Source organism: Sabethes cyaneus, chromosome 2, assembly GCF_943734655.1.
Source record: "Sabethes cyaneus chromosome 2, idSabCyanKW18_F2, whole genome shotgun sequence".
NCBI classification, from domain to species: Eukaryota; Metazoa; Arthropoda; class Insecta; order Diptera; family Culicidae; genus Sabethes; species Sabethes cyaneus.
In genome coordinates this window covers 211896368-211913769 of record NC_071354.1, presented here as the reverse complement: position 1 = coordinate 211913769, position 17402 = coordinate 211896368, and the positions used below count along the sequence as shown (strand labels likewise).

At 41.4% G+C, this 17402-nt stretch overlaps 1 protein-coding gene across 1 annotated transcript in view; it reads left to right on the top strand.

The window, feature by feature from the left end:
• LOC128736612 (kazrin) overlaps positions 1 to 14643 on the top strand; it is a 205146-nt gene extending 190503 nt beyond the window's left edge. The window contains exon 14 of the mRNA XM_053831100.1: positions 14188 to 14643. Coding sequence (XP_053687075.1) covers positions 14188 to 14643 — 456 coding nt within the window. The remainder of the gene's footprint in view (positions 1 to 14187) is intronic.
• Positions 14644 to 17402: the final 2759 nt, after the last annotated feature.

The following is a 17402-nucleotide window of genomic DNA, read 5'->3' as shown; positions in this document are numbered from 1 at the left end:
CTTCTTCTAAGAAGGGAGGCTCCCATACAAATGAATGAATGAAATACAAATTTCCATAGATGTGATACTGGCTTTTGGTCACGGGTTTCGTGCGAAAATATTTATATTTCGTTTAATGTCGACGTTTCGAAGGGTATGATTCGAACGATTCTTCACTCTGTGTCCGATGTGCCCGGGTAAAATCTGTTGTAGAGAAACCGACAACTTTATATACGCAAATGACACAAATTACTTGACAAAGAAAATATTTGCATACGTTCTGTCTTGAGGATGAAGGGATACCCTTCGAAACGTCGAAATTAAACGAAATATAAATATTTTCGCACGAAACCCGTGACCAAAAGCCAGTATCACATCTATAACAAAACCAACGGTCGTTTTTATTATCATACAGATTTTCTCATAACTCGAGAACTAATCAAGCAAATGGCACCAAATTTGGTGTGTGGGGTTTTTTGGAGGCATGAATTTATTTTAAATTTATTTATTTTATGATGCTTTGAGGCCCCTTACCCCAGTGGTAGGAGGATAATTCATTACCATTTTAACCTTTATGATGCACGCAAGTGATCTTTAAAAGAAATTTCTATGTCTCAAAGGTTGCAGGCGTTGTACTTATGAACCCCCGTCCACGTATTTTCACAGCCACCATTGGATTGAATGAAGAATTGAATCTGAATATTTCGCTTTTCTCTTTTAAACATTCACACACAATGGCACTCACAGATTCTTATAAACTTACATACGCCAGAAATGCAGTTTACATTGTCTTTGATCTGATGATCTGATATAGTCCTACGTCACCCTTTCGTACAACCCTTAGGGCTGTATACCTTGTAGTTTTTACTTTTGATGCTTATATTCTATACAATAAACGAAGTGCCGAATGTAATGCGCTAAATTTATTGTACAGCATCAAATGTTTAGTCTAAAAATTTGAACATAAACATAAAGGCAGCTTAAAAGCTTATCAGCACGAATTTCTCTATTTTCGAAAGTGAGGAAGTATCTGACGCGAACAATGATTGATTGGATGAACTGGAAAAATTCGATACAGACCAAAAATATATCGGGGCGATGGCAGGCGGGGTTCATACCCGCGCTCTTTCGGATGGTACCCGAATGTTTTGCTAACTAAACTACTGCCGCCCATTGTATATGTTAGTCTAGTAACTAATTATGTTTTATTCTCCCAATTCTATCACTTCCCGTGCTTCTATCACACTGACCGAGCAGTAGATAACAGTTTATTTTCTCGCTGGTAGAAACAAAAGAGCAGTCATACAAAAATAATATCGTCGCATGGTGGTGTGTGTGACACGTATATGGGGAGTGATAGAATTGGAAGAATACATCAAATTTAGGTGATAGACTACCTAATACAACGATTAGTAAAATATTCGGGTATCAACCAAAAGAGCATGGGTGCGAACCCCATCTACCATCAACTCGATATATTTTTGGTCTGCATCAAAATTTTCCAGCTCATCTATTTAATCATTATTCGCATCAGTTACTTCCTCACGTTCCAAAATAGCAGTTTACGTCACGACCGCGTATAGTCATATACGAAAAGACGATTCTATCTATCATCGGAGGCGGCTTCAGCGGAAAGCGGTCTTAACAGGGACGCGAATACAATGCCTTAGTCATCGGCTAACGGCGACGGAGTTTATATACCATTTTAATTGCAACAGGTTAACAGTCCAATCCAATTAATTAACGAGTGTCATTCGTTAGGTTTGACAGCTTACACAACTCTCTTGGAGCTTTTAAAATTCTACATACAAACGATATGTCAATCATTCTGCTCTGGTCCATTAAAAATTAATATTGTTGCCACTCATTTATGATTACTGTTCTTTTAACGTTGCAATTGGTAAATTGCAATTCAAAAAGCTTTTTTTCTAAATGAACAATTTAATTACAATGAGCAATTAACATTGCTTTTATTTGCTGAAGCTACCGCAAGTTGATGATGGTTTCTGGTTATTTATGAACTAACCAGTGCTAGTAGTGGTTCTTTTATAAACTACTAAAATATTCCTGCAATAAAATCAATTTCATATTCCACAAAAAAACAAGAGCTTCACGGCAGCAAATTTTATAACAAAAAAATAAAAATGAAGTGCAGTGTGCAGTTCTATTAGTAATAGAATATAAAAGCAATTTTTGAAATCCTTTTAAAATGAAACAAAAAATCACAAACCTAACCCTTGTTTCAGTAATACTAGAAGTGGGAAACCTCTTCGAACTCATTTACATAAGCATCCGTGCTAGCCGGTCGCTACTTTCACAGGCCCTGCTGCCAGCTAAGTTTGGCCTCGAATACACTGCAAAAACCCTGCATGTGAAAAAAAAGCCTGAAGTAGATCGCTGCTAGTAAATAAAAGCCATAATCCTTTCTGACGCAAATGCAAACCGAAGTAAAATCACCCCTTTTCACGTGTTAATTTAAGATAATCTTCTCAACATGCTTGTGCTACCGAAGAGAATACATTACTGCTTGAAGGGGTGGAAAAATCAGCTGACAGTTAAAGCCATTTCATCCATGCTAGAAAAATGAGTCTAGCTCTAGCATGAGCACGACGAGCGTATCCTCGGCCAACGAAAGCAAGCACAAACCGCCAGACTGCAGACGTTGCTAAAATCCCACATTTATCTACCGTCCCCACGAAATCGCTGCCAACTGGCAGAGATGGTTTCGCAACATTGCCACCCTATGGAGCACGCCAGGCCATGCCATGAGCTCCATGGTTCCGGCGCGCGAAGAGCTCGTGTATGCAAATGGAACCGTAAAGATTTCGGCTAATTCGATGAAGTGTAAGAAATGGCTGCCGCTTCAGACCCGCCATTCCCGCCGAGAGCTACTTGAGCTCTCAAGGGCATGCAGGCAGAGTCCTTCGCAACGTACTGATCGGCATATTAGAGAGCTACAAAAACCGAAGGAATCGGAGCTGATAAAACTGCGGGCATTGTGCGGATAATCTAGTGGTGATACCAAAGCAATCCAATTTTCAGCCGATGTGTCGATGATAGGCTTCTCGTTCCTATTATAGACACCGTGAAACGGTACACACTTGTTGGCTTCTTCTGCTGAATGTACATAGCTGTGGTTCGAAAATACTTTTTCGAACTTCAGCGGCAAACTAGAACAAGCTGCGTGTGTTCAAATCAGAGTTTGCATACAGTTGTGTTTGAATTAGGTCGATTTGATTTGGAGTCAAATTAGTTATTCATGCAGTAACGAACAACTTTCTAGATGAATGTTTGTTTTTCTTGTTAAAATTAAGTGGGTGAAGAACTTTACTAAAAAAACATTACGTAATTACTACAGTTTTAGAAAAAGAGCTTCAATACTGTAAGAAGACAAGGTAATGAAAATGGAAAATTTGTCCTGCACACTGATAACGTGCGTGTCGGTGTTGTGTTGATAACTCACTTATTTGCAGTTTAGTTCAGTGTTTCAGCCTTAGGCTGAAATTTCACTTACGGTACCATTCGATCGATAGACTCGAATTCCAAGGACAAACCAGACCGGAAAACGCATGTGTGCACGTATTCTTAACACACAAAAAAGTGCTACAAATGCAACCGAAACAAAACCAAAAAAGAAGCCTTCCCGGAAGCGAAAAAAAGCGACAGGCAGCCCCTGATACCAAAAAGCCTGTTTGCTTTTGGGATTTCATTTTCCTGTCATAGATATGCTGTGCTTGATCCGACCCGTTAACTGATGACAGGCAGGTTCTGGCAGAAACGAAAAACCAAATGCAAATACTTCAATCCACTCAAAACTGATCCGTATTTCGGAGGCTTCGTGAAGACAAGATTGGCTTCTCTATTTGAGATGCAAATCGTACAGATACTGTTCAAATATGATGCATTGCAGTTAGTGTCTAATTGTAATTGGCTTCGAAATCCGAGCTTTCGAGTTCATTCGATACTGTATATATTTCCGATGGGAAAAACCAAACTGATTCTACTACAAAAATATCTATCACCATGTTCTCCATGGCACAGATAAAACCGAATTCAAATAGGATTAAAAACGTCCTGTTATAAAATATCTCCTGCCCTGGTAGACCAGTCCTTCACATTAGTATTCCTGACGTTCGTAACCGAGCCAGCCAACAGCCAACCCCTCCCTCTCTAATTAACGAGATTCGCATCCCAAAAACACATAGACTATGCAGCGTGGGTGGCTCGGACGGAAACGAACTTGTTCACAAAGCCTCCGACAAACGAAATGTACGTGCTTTCGAACAGTTCCTGTGTCTTATGTTCCATGAATTTGCAGCCTACAACAATCCCACGCCAAGCCACGCCACGCCGCGCCACTTGTCGAACCAACTTGCTCACCCGGAACGGAACCCCCGTACACTCCCCTGAACTCATCGTCACATTGATTGCACATTCCCAACAATTCGGCACCGGCAACGGCTTAGTCCTGCTCACTGACTGGTCCACACTCGCCACGTGCCACCAACCAACCAACAGGACATTGTTTGCCGAACCCTCGTCGAAGCAATTCTTCTGTTTTTGCCTGGTCACGCTTTTTAGATCAATCGGCCTATAGGGTGACAGAAAAACAATATAGGTAATGGTGACAATGGTGAAATAAAAAGAAAGAAAAAATCGTGAAAATTATGCAGACTGTTATGGAGAAGATAAGTTTAGAAGTTTGCCGCTAGCAAAGGCAGAAGCTTTTACACCTATTTGACAATTTTAGAATAACGAACGAAGACTAAGTCAGCATTGAATTAACTAAATTACCACATAGATGTAGATTTCTAACGAACTATCGAGTAGAAAAGGATAGGAGATGTGTTTCCTGCAGAAGTGACAACCAAAAGCTATACAATAAACTGTTTGCAAGCTAAAATTTATAGATACTACAATTTGTACATACTCTATGAAAAATAAAATCAAACTAAACAAATTATATCTCGTAAATCAAAAACCTACTGGAATGGATATAATTCAATTGAAGCAACAATAATATAGCAAAATGTAACGAATCAAAATCACAGCTTGTTTTACTGCCTTTATCCACCATCCTTCTTCAATAACCTTACAACCATTTTTATTTTTTAGAGCATGTTTGAATGACTGTTGGCACGAAAGATTTTTTTTTTTGTATTAGAGTTTTTTTGTATTAGAGTGATGTTTTAACTCAGAGAGAAAAGATTATTTTGTTAGTGCGAGTTTTTATTATGTAGAAGCCCCAGATTTTTGAGAACAAAAATCTGATGCAAACCAACAAAAAATGCTTCAGTTTTGCTATAGTAGTTATTCGATGATTTGCATTTTGTTTGACTACTTCTCGAATACGATATGTGGCTGTTGTTCATTTCTCTTAACCTTCTGTAAATTGTTTTGGTAAAGGCAGATAATTTTATCACTGTTTATTTCACACCACCAACGATTATTGGACACGTATGGTGGCTGGATCGAATCAACAATTCATATTGAGGTACTAAATTTTTACAGCTCAAAAAATAATCAGATTGGTAATAATCAACAATTACTAAGAAAAATTAATATACAAGTAACAAAAAAATCCCCTTCTAATGCAAATTCACAAAATAAAAAAAGTATTTCAAACACCATGAAAAAACATCCTTCAAACTCATAACTTTTTTTTGCTTTTGTCAGATCCATGTTGCCAAAGTCTTCCTCTTCCTCTAGCAGCTTGGAGACGGGGTGGCTCGTGCTGTATCAAGAACTTGTCTCCATTGGACTAGAGATGGTCGGGTAGCGGAAAATTTGCCCGAAACCCGCACCCGTACCCGTACCCGCCGGGTTCGGGTCGGGTTCGGGTATTGAAAAAAAATAATTTGCGGGTTAGGGTCGGGTACGGGTTCTTAATTTTTGTTTTTGAAACCGGGTACGGGTCGGGTCGGGTATCTCTATTGACCACATTTAACACTAAAGATGGTCGGGTACCCGTACCCGTCGGGTTGCGGTCGGGTTCGGGTATCAAAAATAATAAACTTGCAGGTTCGGGTCGGGTACGGGTTTTTGATTTTTTTCTTGATCGGGTACGGGTCGGGTTCGGGTATTCAAATTTTCATACCCGACCATCTCTACATTGGACCCAATACTGATTGTACTTAACCTGGTAGAGCTCGTTGGGCCTCTCCATTACTGGTCCCGAAGGGGTTCTTGTAGAGGACAGCTTTCGTTGCACAGTCGTCCGGCACCCATGCGACGTCTTCTTTTTCTTCTTCTTCTTCTTCTTCTTCTTCTTCTTCTAGTCGCAAATCGCTTTCGACCTGGTCGAGCCATCGTGCACGTTGGGCCCCCCCCTGTTCCTGGTGCCGGTGGGGTTATTGAAGAGGACACGCACGTCGTCGTCGCACTGTCGTCCGGCATTCTTACGACGTGTCCGGCCCACCGTAGCCTGCTAACTTTCGCTAGATGTACGATGGGAGTCTCCCGAAGCAGTGCCTGTAGCTCGTGATTCACACGCCTCTGCCACTCTCCGCATTCAATTTGCCCTCCACCAATTATCGTCCGCAGCACTTTCCGCTCGAACACGGCAAGGGCGTGTATGTCCTCCATGAGCAGCGACACGGCTTCAAGTCCATAAAGAACTACCGGTCTAATAAGGGTTTTGTACATGGTTAACTTCGTGCGGCGGCGTATGCTTCCTGATCATAGCGTTTTGCAAAGGGCAAAGTAGGCCCGATTCCCCGCTTGGATGGTGTCCGCGGTCGCCAGCGATGTCAAGTACACGAACTCCTCTACCTCTTCTAGTTCGTCGCCGTCAATGGTTACCGTCCGTGGAAGATGCGCGTTTGTTTTCTTTGAGCCTCTTCCTTTCATGTATTCCGCATTTATTTTTAGCCCAATTCTCCTAGACTCCGCTTTCAGTCTGGCGTAGACTGCCTCCGCTGTCGCAAAGTTCCTGGCTATGATATCGAAGTCATCTGCAAAGCCTGGAAATTGGCTACCCTTGGTAAAACTCGTGCCTCTCGTTTCGATGCCCGCTCGTCGGATCACCCCCTCAAGAGCGATGTTGAACAGCATGCAGGATAAACCGTCACCTAGTCTCAACCCTCGCCGCGTCTCGATGGGACTCGAGAGTGTCCCAGAGATGCGTACGAAACACATCACTCGATCCAATGTAGCTCTGATTAGTCGCGTCAGTTTGTCCGGAAAACCGTGTTCGTGCATTATCTGCCATAGCTTGTGATCGACTGTATCGTTTGCTGCTTTAAAATCAATAAAGATGCGATCAATGTGATGCGCAGGCACGTTATACTTCCGACATTTCTGCAAGATCTATCGGATAGTAAAAATTTGATCCGTAGTTGCGCGAGCCCCCATGAAACCCGCCGGATAATTCCCTACGAAACCTTGTGCTATCGGTGACAACCGTCGTATCAGGATCCGGGAGAGTACCTTGTAGGCGGCGTTTACCAGCGTAATACCGCAATAGTTGCAGCAGTCTAGCCGATCACCCTTTTTGTAGATGGGACAAACCACTCCTTCCATCCATTCCTCCGGTAGCTTTTCCTCCACCCAAATCCTCGAAATAACCCAGTATAGAGCCTTTGATAGCATTTCTCCGCCATGTTTATGAAGTTCTGCCGGTAGGCGGTCCTTCCCAGCGGCTTTATTGGTCCGGCTTTCAGCAGCCCGATTTCTTGTTTGACTTCTTGGAGAACAGGTTACTATCTTCCATGGACGCTCCTAGGTTAATTTCTATACCGCCTCATTCTGCGACTTCGCCATTGATATGCTCATCGAAGAACTGCTTCCACATGTCGACCACCTCGCGCTCGTTTGTGATTAGATTCCCTCCCTCGTCCCTACACATGTTAGGTTTCGGTGTGTAGCCCTTCCGAGTTTGGTTCACCTTCTCGTAAAACTTGCGCGTGTCATTAGCTCTGAATAGTTGTTCTAATTCTTCGCGATCTCTATCCTCCTTTTGGCGCTTTTTCCTCTTCAGGATCGTAATACTTAGATACTTAGATAACTTTTCCAAACAGTTTTTTTCCCTCCACTGCTTGTTGGCATTCCCCATCAAACCAGTCATTTTGTGCACTCCGAGGCTCAATACCCAGTGCGGTAGCGGCCTCTCCGATGACCGAGCGTATTTTGCCCCAACCGTCTTCGAGGTTTGAGGCACCTAACTTCTCGGAAGAAGGCAGTGCCCCATTTAGTATTCGCGCGTAGTTCTCGGCAGTTTGAGACCTGCGCGTTCATATCCCCGATGACGATCTTGATGTCCCGTGACGAGCAGCTGTCGTACGTTGCCTCCAGCCTCGCGTAGAACGCTTCTTTCTCATCGTCGGGTCTCCCTTCGTGCGGGCAGTGCACGTTAATGATGCTATAAGTGCAGAAACGGCCCTTTATCCTCAATACACACATTCTCTCGTTAATCGCCTTCCAATCTATCACGCGATCGTGCATTCCGCCCAACAGCTCATGTGGAAAATTACCGAGGAGTTGCTATTCAATCGGCAATTCCGAAGCTTTTTGAGTCGTTAGTTTACAGTCGCCTTTACGATAATGTGAGTAGCCGTATGTCTCCTACGCAACACGGATTCCTGAAGAAAAAATCTGTCATTACAAACCTTTGTGAATTCAGTTCTACAGTTACGGATTATATTTCAAAAGGTTTTCAAGTGGATTGTATATATACAGATATGAGCAAAGCATTTGACGCTGTCGACATTAATAGTATCTTGGAGGCGGTTAAAGGTTTCGGCATTCGTGGCTCGCTGTACAACTGGGTAAAATCTTACCTCAAATATAGAGTACAATTTGTAAAAATGCGTGGCTACAAATCTCGTTCGTTTACTGTGCACTCAGGAGTACCACAAGGCAGTCACTTAGGACCATTGCTATTCGTGCTTCTGATGAACAAATTGCCTGATGCTATCTTCCATGCAACTATACTGATTTACGCAGATGATGTGAAAATCTTTTTTCCTATCAAATCCATTGGTGATTGCATGAAATTGCAGCTTGATTTAGGTCATGTGGGAAGGTACTGCGAAATCCGTGGATTGAAAGTAAATACCAACAAGTGTTCAGTTATGACCTTCACCAGAAAAACCAACCCTGTTATCTTTGATTACGCATACCGAGGAAATGTGGTGCCGCGAGTTGAATATGTTCGTGACCTGAGGATAACGTTCGATTGCTCGCTTTCCTTTAGTAGGCACATTGACAATGTGATTAAAGAGATTCTGAGACTTTATGCACTTGTCAGAAGATTTGGCCGTGATCTCGACGACCCTTACGCAGTACTTTCGATCTACAAAGGCCTTGTCAGAAGTAAACTCGATTTTGCGAGCGTTATTTGGCGTCCTCAGTATATAACGCACATCCAGCGCATCGAAGGCATCCAGAAAAGGTTTGTAAGATTCGCTCTAAGGAATCTTAGATGGAACGAAGAACAGCTACCACCGTATCACGATCTGTGTTCTCTGGTGGATATTGATACGGTCCACTCGAGACATAAAATAGCCGACATAGTATTCTTTTTGAACATCCTCTCAGAACGAACAAACAGCCAACCTCTGAGCAGTCGGTTGATATTTAACGATAGTGCAGTCACACTCCGACAACGCAGGACCTTTGAGCCGCCTTTTCGGTCCAGAAATTATTCGCAGCACGAACCTACTTCTCGCTTCATGAATGCCTTCAATGCACTGCAGCATATTATAACCCATTGGCATGAGCTCGAATGTGATTAGGCATAGACTTAGTTTATACTTCAGAGGACAATTACGTTAACTCTAGACTATTTATTTTATGACTTGTAATTTTTGTAACTTTTGTAACCTGTAGAATTAGATTTATTGTCATTATTACTTGTATAGATTTAAGAATGGGTAAAGGGCTTGAAGCCTATATTCGAAATACATTCAACACTACAAATCCCGTTCCCAGTTCGCTGGTAGTGCCACCGCTCTAGTAAAACTGGGCCTTTCCTCCACGGATCTTTCATACCTTCTCTCCTTTGCGACAGATTTCCTGCAGAGCTACGATGCCGAGTTTGCGAGCTTCAAGCTATTCAATAAGCACCCGCTCGCAACCTACGAAATTTAGCGATCTGCAGTTCCAGGTACCAAGCATCCATTTCATATCCTCATTTCATCGCCGTTGTCCATGCTGAATGTTCTGAGTTGAATTTTCTTGATTGTTCGTAGTTAGTTCGGTTTGAGTAGGTTGCCTTATTAGGGCCACGTTACCGAATTTCTTGATGGAACTGCCATCTTAGCTGTAGTACAGATATAATATATTACTTAATTTAGCCGTCCACTCCGGATGAAACCTGGAATACAACCGCGTACTTGGTAGAGGAATCGACAAACCATCAAGACAGAAACAGGCACTGAAGACTGATAGGGCTATTCCTCGTTGCTACCCTTAGCATTCGCACGAGAGCCTCTTTTCCTGTCGGTATATGATGTTAGTTTCCACCTAAACTGGTTGTCCGACCTCCGCCATGGTTGCTCGTATTCCGGCTGGTATCACGAGAAGGTAGGGCTGGGAGTTACTGGATAAGAGGCTAAGGACCGCTATGGGATCAGTTTTTGAGCTTTGAGTCCTTCAATAATCGCCTAGAACCATATATTCCTGTAAAATGCAGCCAACATAAACTAAGTATGAAAAACCAATTTTTAAAAAAGTTTTAAAGAATATGCAGTATAGTTCAGCACTCGATGAAGATTGAAATTTTATTTCTTCAGCAAAGTTGTTTGTTTTTACAATATATACAACTTTGCTGAAGTCTGAAGAAAATATGCCTATATTTCCTAACACAAAAAGTTCTTTTTTTATTTTCAATACAGTAAGCAATGACGATCTTTTGAGTTTTAGATTAATGGGGATATTCATTCGAACAAAAGTGCTGAAGATCTTAAGTGATCAAATGAAAGCAAAAGACACTAGGAGAAAAGTTCCGCTTTTCACCCTTTTAGACCACTGTGCGCCGATGTAACGCATTATCCAGCCGTTCATCAACCAATACATTCAACAACTGAAGTTATCACACGGAAGAAATGAAGATCATCAGTGAACGTAAATTTCGTCGCCTTGAGCAAGTTGCATAAATCATTGATGAATAATACAAAGGGCAGCGGCCTCAGGTGTCTGCCCTGTTGAACACCAGAGCAGGTACAGTGCGGCGTCGATAGGATTTACCTTATTTACCTTGACGCGCTTTGGTTCCACAGATACGACCATGTTATTATTATTATTGATTATTTATCTTAATTCCAACCGACCATAATGGTCTAAATGAAATATTGTGGCTGGGAAAAGCCACTTTGAGTAGAATTAACTATTCATACACAAAGCGGCATAAAAACCCAGCATCTTTTAACAGCACAAATTACAAAATATAAAATAATTACAACTTACAGGAAAACAACGTAAATTACATAAACAAACTGTCAAAAATTAAAATCATGTCGACTATTGTAAGTAACAGCCATACGCCGGACTGGTTCATTCAGACCATAATTGGTACGCCGTGCTCCTACTCGTAGAAGCTCTTGGTGTCGTTGAGGTCGGGAAGGGCAATGCAACTGAAGCGAAGAAAGTATAGATGGACAGTCACATACTCCAGCTATAATTTTATGTGCCGTCGTGACTATGATGTCTTTCCGTCGTTGTTCCAGCGAAGTGACACCGATCAACAAGCAAAGGTCCTCATAGGGTGGAAGATCGTCCGGATTTCTCCACGGTAATGTGCGACATACACTCCGAACGAAGCGTTTTTGGATGCTCTCAATCCGCCTAGACCAAAACTCAAATTGTGGATCCCATACAATACAGCTTGTTTCAAGTATTGATCGCACCAGTGAACAGTAAAGTGTACGCAATGTACCTGGATGCAGAAACTCTCTTCCAATTCTAATGATAAGTCCCAGTTGGCGATTAGCTTTGTTGATTATCATATCATAGTGCTGTCGGAAAGTTAACTGATCATCTAGCGCGACGCCGAGATCAGTTACAACATTACTACGAAACAGAAGCTGGCCGCAGATGTAGGAGTCATGAATCAGTGTTTGCTTTTTGCGAGAGAAACTAATAACTGAGCAATTGCGGATGCCAATCGTCATATAGTTACAATCGCACCACTCCGCAAACATGTTGATGAGATTTTGCCATTTCAGGCAGTCCAATTGTGTATGAACGGTCGTGTAAATTTTAGTGTCGTCAGTATAAAACAATCGTGTGCAAGGTGGTAGTAGTCGGGATAAGTCTTTTTTTTTCTAATTTATTCTAATTTATAAATAACGAAAATAGTAAAGGTCCTAAAGTGCTACCCTGGGGTACTCCTGAACCATTTCCGAACCAGTCAGACAAAGATGCACCTAATTTCACAGCCATTTTGCGGTTTTGTAGATAAGAGGCAAGCCATGTTATAAAAGTTGCTGAAGCTCCCAGTTTATTAAGCTTAGCTAGTAGAATAACCTGATCGACCCGGTCAAATGCTGCTTTCAGGTCAGTGTAAACGGCGTCAACCTGATCTAGCTGGTCCATAGTCTGCAAGTACAAAGAAGTAAAATCGAGCAAATTTGTAGAAACCGATCTACCGGGAAAAAAACCATGCTGCGATGTGGATATATAGTTTTTCACGTGAAAGAAAAGATAAAAGATGTTCTCAACCAATCATAGAAACCGCAACGAATCTATGCCAAATGGTAATGAAAACCAATAAATGCAATAAAACTCATATTGCTACTTGGATGGACAACTAGACCATATATTTTATGACGGAATTTTTTTTACGCAGTTGGAATGCCAATATGATCGCTGCCCAGTGATGTCAAAATCATCTTTGGGCACTGCAACATTCTAGTCGGTCAAAAGAAAAAATTCAAACCGATGATTGAACGGTTCGTCGCCTCCTTAAACAAAACCGTATGTAGTACTTGCTTATAGGATATCCTTCGTCATCAAAACACCTGGAGATCACTCCACCAAACTGATCACAAATCAACCACATTTTAAAACTGTCGGCTGCGGCACTTGTGAGACAAGCTATAGCTATGTTGGTTATAAAAAATTTATTGGAAATGCTACTAATGTGCTATTCTGAATCCGTCGAAGCAGACTTATAGCAGAGTACTTTAACTCTTTCTTTCAAAATTGTCTCTAGTGCAAATAAATACAAGCAAACGCACTTAACGAATGAGTGTAAAGCAAATGTTGACTGCAAATGAATTAAAAAGTTTTAATTGAACAAGATGAGATATACATTTTATTCTTTTCCGGTTTGTTTCAGCTTTGAAAAAAACAGGTTAATCAGAAAAATAATATATCCCTATAAGAGTTGGTTTGTATGCAACTATAAGAGAAGACTAAATCAGCTGTGAAAACTATCACAGTATTAGTACTTCTAGTTCTAGTTTTTCGAGTAGTAGTGCTCTCAAGAATTCATCTCGGTACTAAATAAACTAAGTAGATAAAAAATTACACTGTCGCCTTTTATCTTCAGAACGACATGCGGTATGTCTTATAAGGGCTTGTGAAAATCAACCTTTTTCTTTAAACCTAATGTCAACATATGATTTCTTCTAAATTCGACGATGTATTTCGCAAAAAATAAAACAACAAATCTACCAACCGGTGATGGAGCACCCTGATTAATGGTATGCTAAACAAATCATCGCACTTTGCATGTGATTATACATTTTAATTATTAATCCTCTCCTTCGTAATTCCTGCAATCGCAAAACAAATATCAATGCACCTCGGCAAAAGTACCATCGACAACGGATCCTTCTCCGCTCGCACTGCATAATAAAGAAAGAAAAATTTACATTCTGCATGATAAATTTTGCACCCAGTTTTCAACCCCAACTAATTAGCATTTTCCATCTCCGTCTGTTTTTTTATTCCAACATTTCCCCTGCCACATTGACCCAATCAGTTTTCCGCATGGAAAGGATCACAGGTAGCGTAGCATTACCCGCTCGGCGAACGAACATTCGTCCCTGGTGCAGCGGAAGGCCAAGCTCCACCAGGGAAACTTGTTCGCCAGCATGCGAACCTCGCTGGCTAACCGAGAAGCAGCTGCACTCAACGCTCTGCTTTGAAAAAAAAAGCCGGCTCTAATCAATTTTTCACACCTGGAATACGATTATCTTTTTTCTCACACTCTTTCTCTCTTTTTTCTCTTTTTCTCTGCTTCTCGCTTTCACATATTTTCAGGGATCGCTCACGAAAGCATTCCGGATAAGTTCCGGCTACAAACCGCGCAGCAGTAATAATGGCGGCGGAAGCGGAGGTGGTTCTGATAAAAATAGTGTCTACAGTTCAACCTCTCCTACACCGTCGTTCAGCAGCAGCGAAGGTGGCATCTATGCCTCGGTGGGTGGGCTGCATTTCATGCATCATCTGCCGCCACCAACCACCGCCCCACCACCGGTGCCGGCCATCTACTCGATGGCTGGCAATTCCACTGGTGGCCCTAGTCCGCAGACCGCGGCAGATCAACGAGCCAACCATCGGGTCAGTGCGCCACCGATGGATCATGCCGGATCATCTGCTACATCCTCGTCCTCCTCGATGGCCACCCTGCCGAAGTACGCCCAGCATCGACGAGTGAAAAGCATTAGCGATATCGAGGTGGCCTCGGCTGCTGCAGCTGCAGCTGCATCCAGCTAAAGGCTCTGAAGCACTGATACCGAAATGCCTAACCGAATGGATGACGTGAACTATCACCGGCAACAACCGGCAAGCAGCCTCCGTTCGGATGAAGGCAGCCGCATCGCTTTGGTCCGGCTACTTTTCCCGATGCACATGACCATATTTTACCAACCGTGGGCCGTTGCAGGTACCTACCAACAACACACATACGGTTCAATCAGACAACAGCTTTCCAGTAATATTAGCCCCGGGGCCGGGGCCACTAGCACCAGCACCAGTTGTTGAGCGGTCGAACCAGAGAGGTGCTCACAGACAGACAGAATCCTGTAGGGAACAACCGACAGCCGGACGGACGGATGGACAGAACAAATTGTATATGTATAGGTAACGAAATTCCAGTGAGGCTGAAATATAAATTGAATGGGAAATATGGTACGATGAATTTAGATCATATCACGAGGTCGAGTGGGGTTTCGATTTGTTTTTGCTCGGTACTTTTCATTGTACGCACCGCACAGCCACTAAAGAATGTTAGTGGCTGCGATCGAACCAGAAAGTAATTTGAGAATTTATGATAAATTGAGCACACACATGTGGTTGTAAATTTGAGATACCTATTGAAAAACTGGATTGAATTTCAGATATTGAAAAACTGCAAATACTCCTGAGGGATAATATCTTCAAATTAGACTTGCAATGAAATTTAACGTGAATTGGGAAATTGAGTGTAAATTGGACTGGAAACTAGACTTGAAATTGACTACGAAACTGGACTTTAGCTTGGACTTAAAACAGAAACAATTTTTACGGAATTACATAATTTACGTATCGCTAAAATACCGATCGAATATAATAAAAACAGCCGACCTCTGCACTATAGGCCAGAAATCGAAATTCCGCGACAAAAATATTTGCGTTTTAACAGCATGTCTCAGCTCAATGTGGTCTTCGGCAACTTTTTGAATGAAAAAATGATGCAACTTTTGAAGGAATCGTCCAATATTTAGGTATTACCTTAATAACAATTTAAGTAGGGGAATGTCGTCGTGGTTGGGCCGCCTTTTTGACATTCGTCCATAACTTCCGATTCAAAAAGAATTTTTAAAATCTAAATAGATCGTTGGAAAGGTCTAAGAAGAATAAGCTATATTTCTGGAAAATCTTGAACTGATTGCTTAAAAATAATGAATTTATAGACATTTATGTGAAAACAAAAAATGTTGTCATACTCGGACCACGTTGTACAGGTTGGGCCACCGCTCTTAATCTAAGAAATACGTATTGGAATTCTGTGTAGAGACATCAAAAGAATGAATTTCGTGAGCAACGGCCCTTATAAGTATGGGGCCGTGCAATAATTACGTGAGGGCTTTTTCCTCATTTTTGAACCCCTCCTCCCCCCTATATAAGATTTTGGCCAATCCCCCCTCCCCCCCGTAAAAAATCTTAGTAAGATTTTTTGAAACATCAAAATTCAAGTTTTACTCAAAAAGTTAGACATTGAAAAAACATTGTAACAGTCAATAATTTGAACTTTAACAAGTTCATAAAAACCAAAGTTCAAACAAATTCATAAAAAAAAACAAATAATATCAATTATCTGTTGTAAATCCCTTTATGGCCCACTCACAAACAGAACGTATTTCAGCATTGAGGTTGACAATAAATGTTGGTGTATGCTCAGAAACTCACTAGCGTTCACTTGATTCGCATTGATCCACTCTAAATCGTCTGAACACGTTTTCTCGTCAAGTAGCGTACAAAGAACTTCTTTGCCTCTTCTAGATGGCACGCGACATGGTCTTAAGTTGGAATTGGTACAGCGTTGTGTCTAATGTACGGATCTGTAATGACCATCCGCGGTGTCCTTTGACGCAAAATACCGACCCCACTCTGGTCACATGCGGCAGACAAGATCTTTGGGAACAGAAGAACAATACATCCCAAGAAACATTTTTGTTGTATAGTAGCTTATCAAGCACTTGTTCCATTGGTACAGCTATACATTAGTTGAATAAGCTACTTTTAAACAAAAATGCTTCTCGTGATATCATAAGGGATTTTGCGGCTGTCTTGCGGAATTGGAATAGGCAATTGCAACGAAATATGTTGGAATAATAGCATAAACCGATGACATCAGATGGCTCTGGAACAAGTAATCAATTTAAAAATTTTTGTAACAAGTAACATGAGTTGCTATTAAAAATATGAATTTTTTTGAGTGTGAAAATCTTACGTAAGAAATGATTAAACCCCCCTCTCCCCCAAACATCTTTGCGAAATTTTTGGTGATCTTGTAAAATCAATATTACTACAATCGCGTTTCCCGAAGTGTAATACTGCAATGAAAAATCAACAACAATCTAGGTTTTTATTATACTAATTTTGCTTTATTTCATCACATTTCCCGCGACTGACGTTCTCTAGCGAAAATTGCGCTTATGTGCTTAAAGTTATGGTGACCCAACCATGACTACACAAGTGGCCCGACCTTTACAATAAGCGCTTTTGTGGCATTTACCCCCTTACCCTATCCAAACACCTAACTGCACGGGATGTTTCAATAGCCTTCGAATAGAGCACAACACACTTAACAAATTTTCAATATTTAGCCCGATAATTGCATTTTATAAATCATTTCTTGAAGAAAAGTTAAGTGCACCTGCAAAACTTGTTTTGTATTAATTCAATCAGTGAATTCAGTACGCGTGTTTTGAATACACGATTGAAACGCACAATATTGTGATAAGTTAGCTGTCACAGTAAGAAGTTTTACA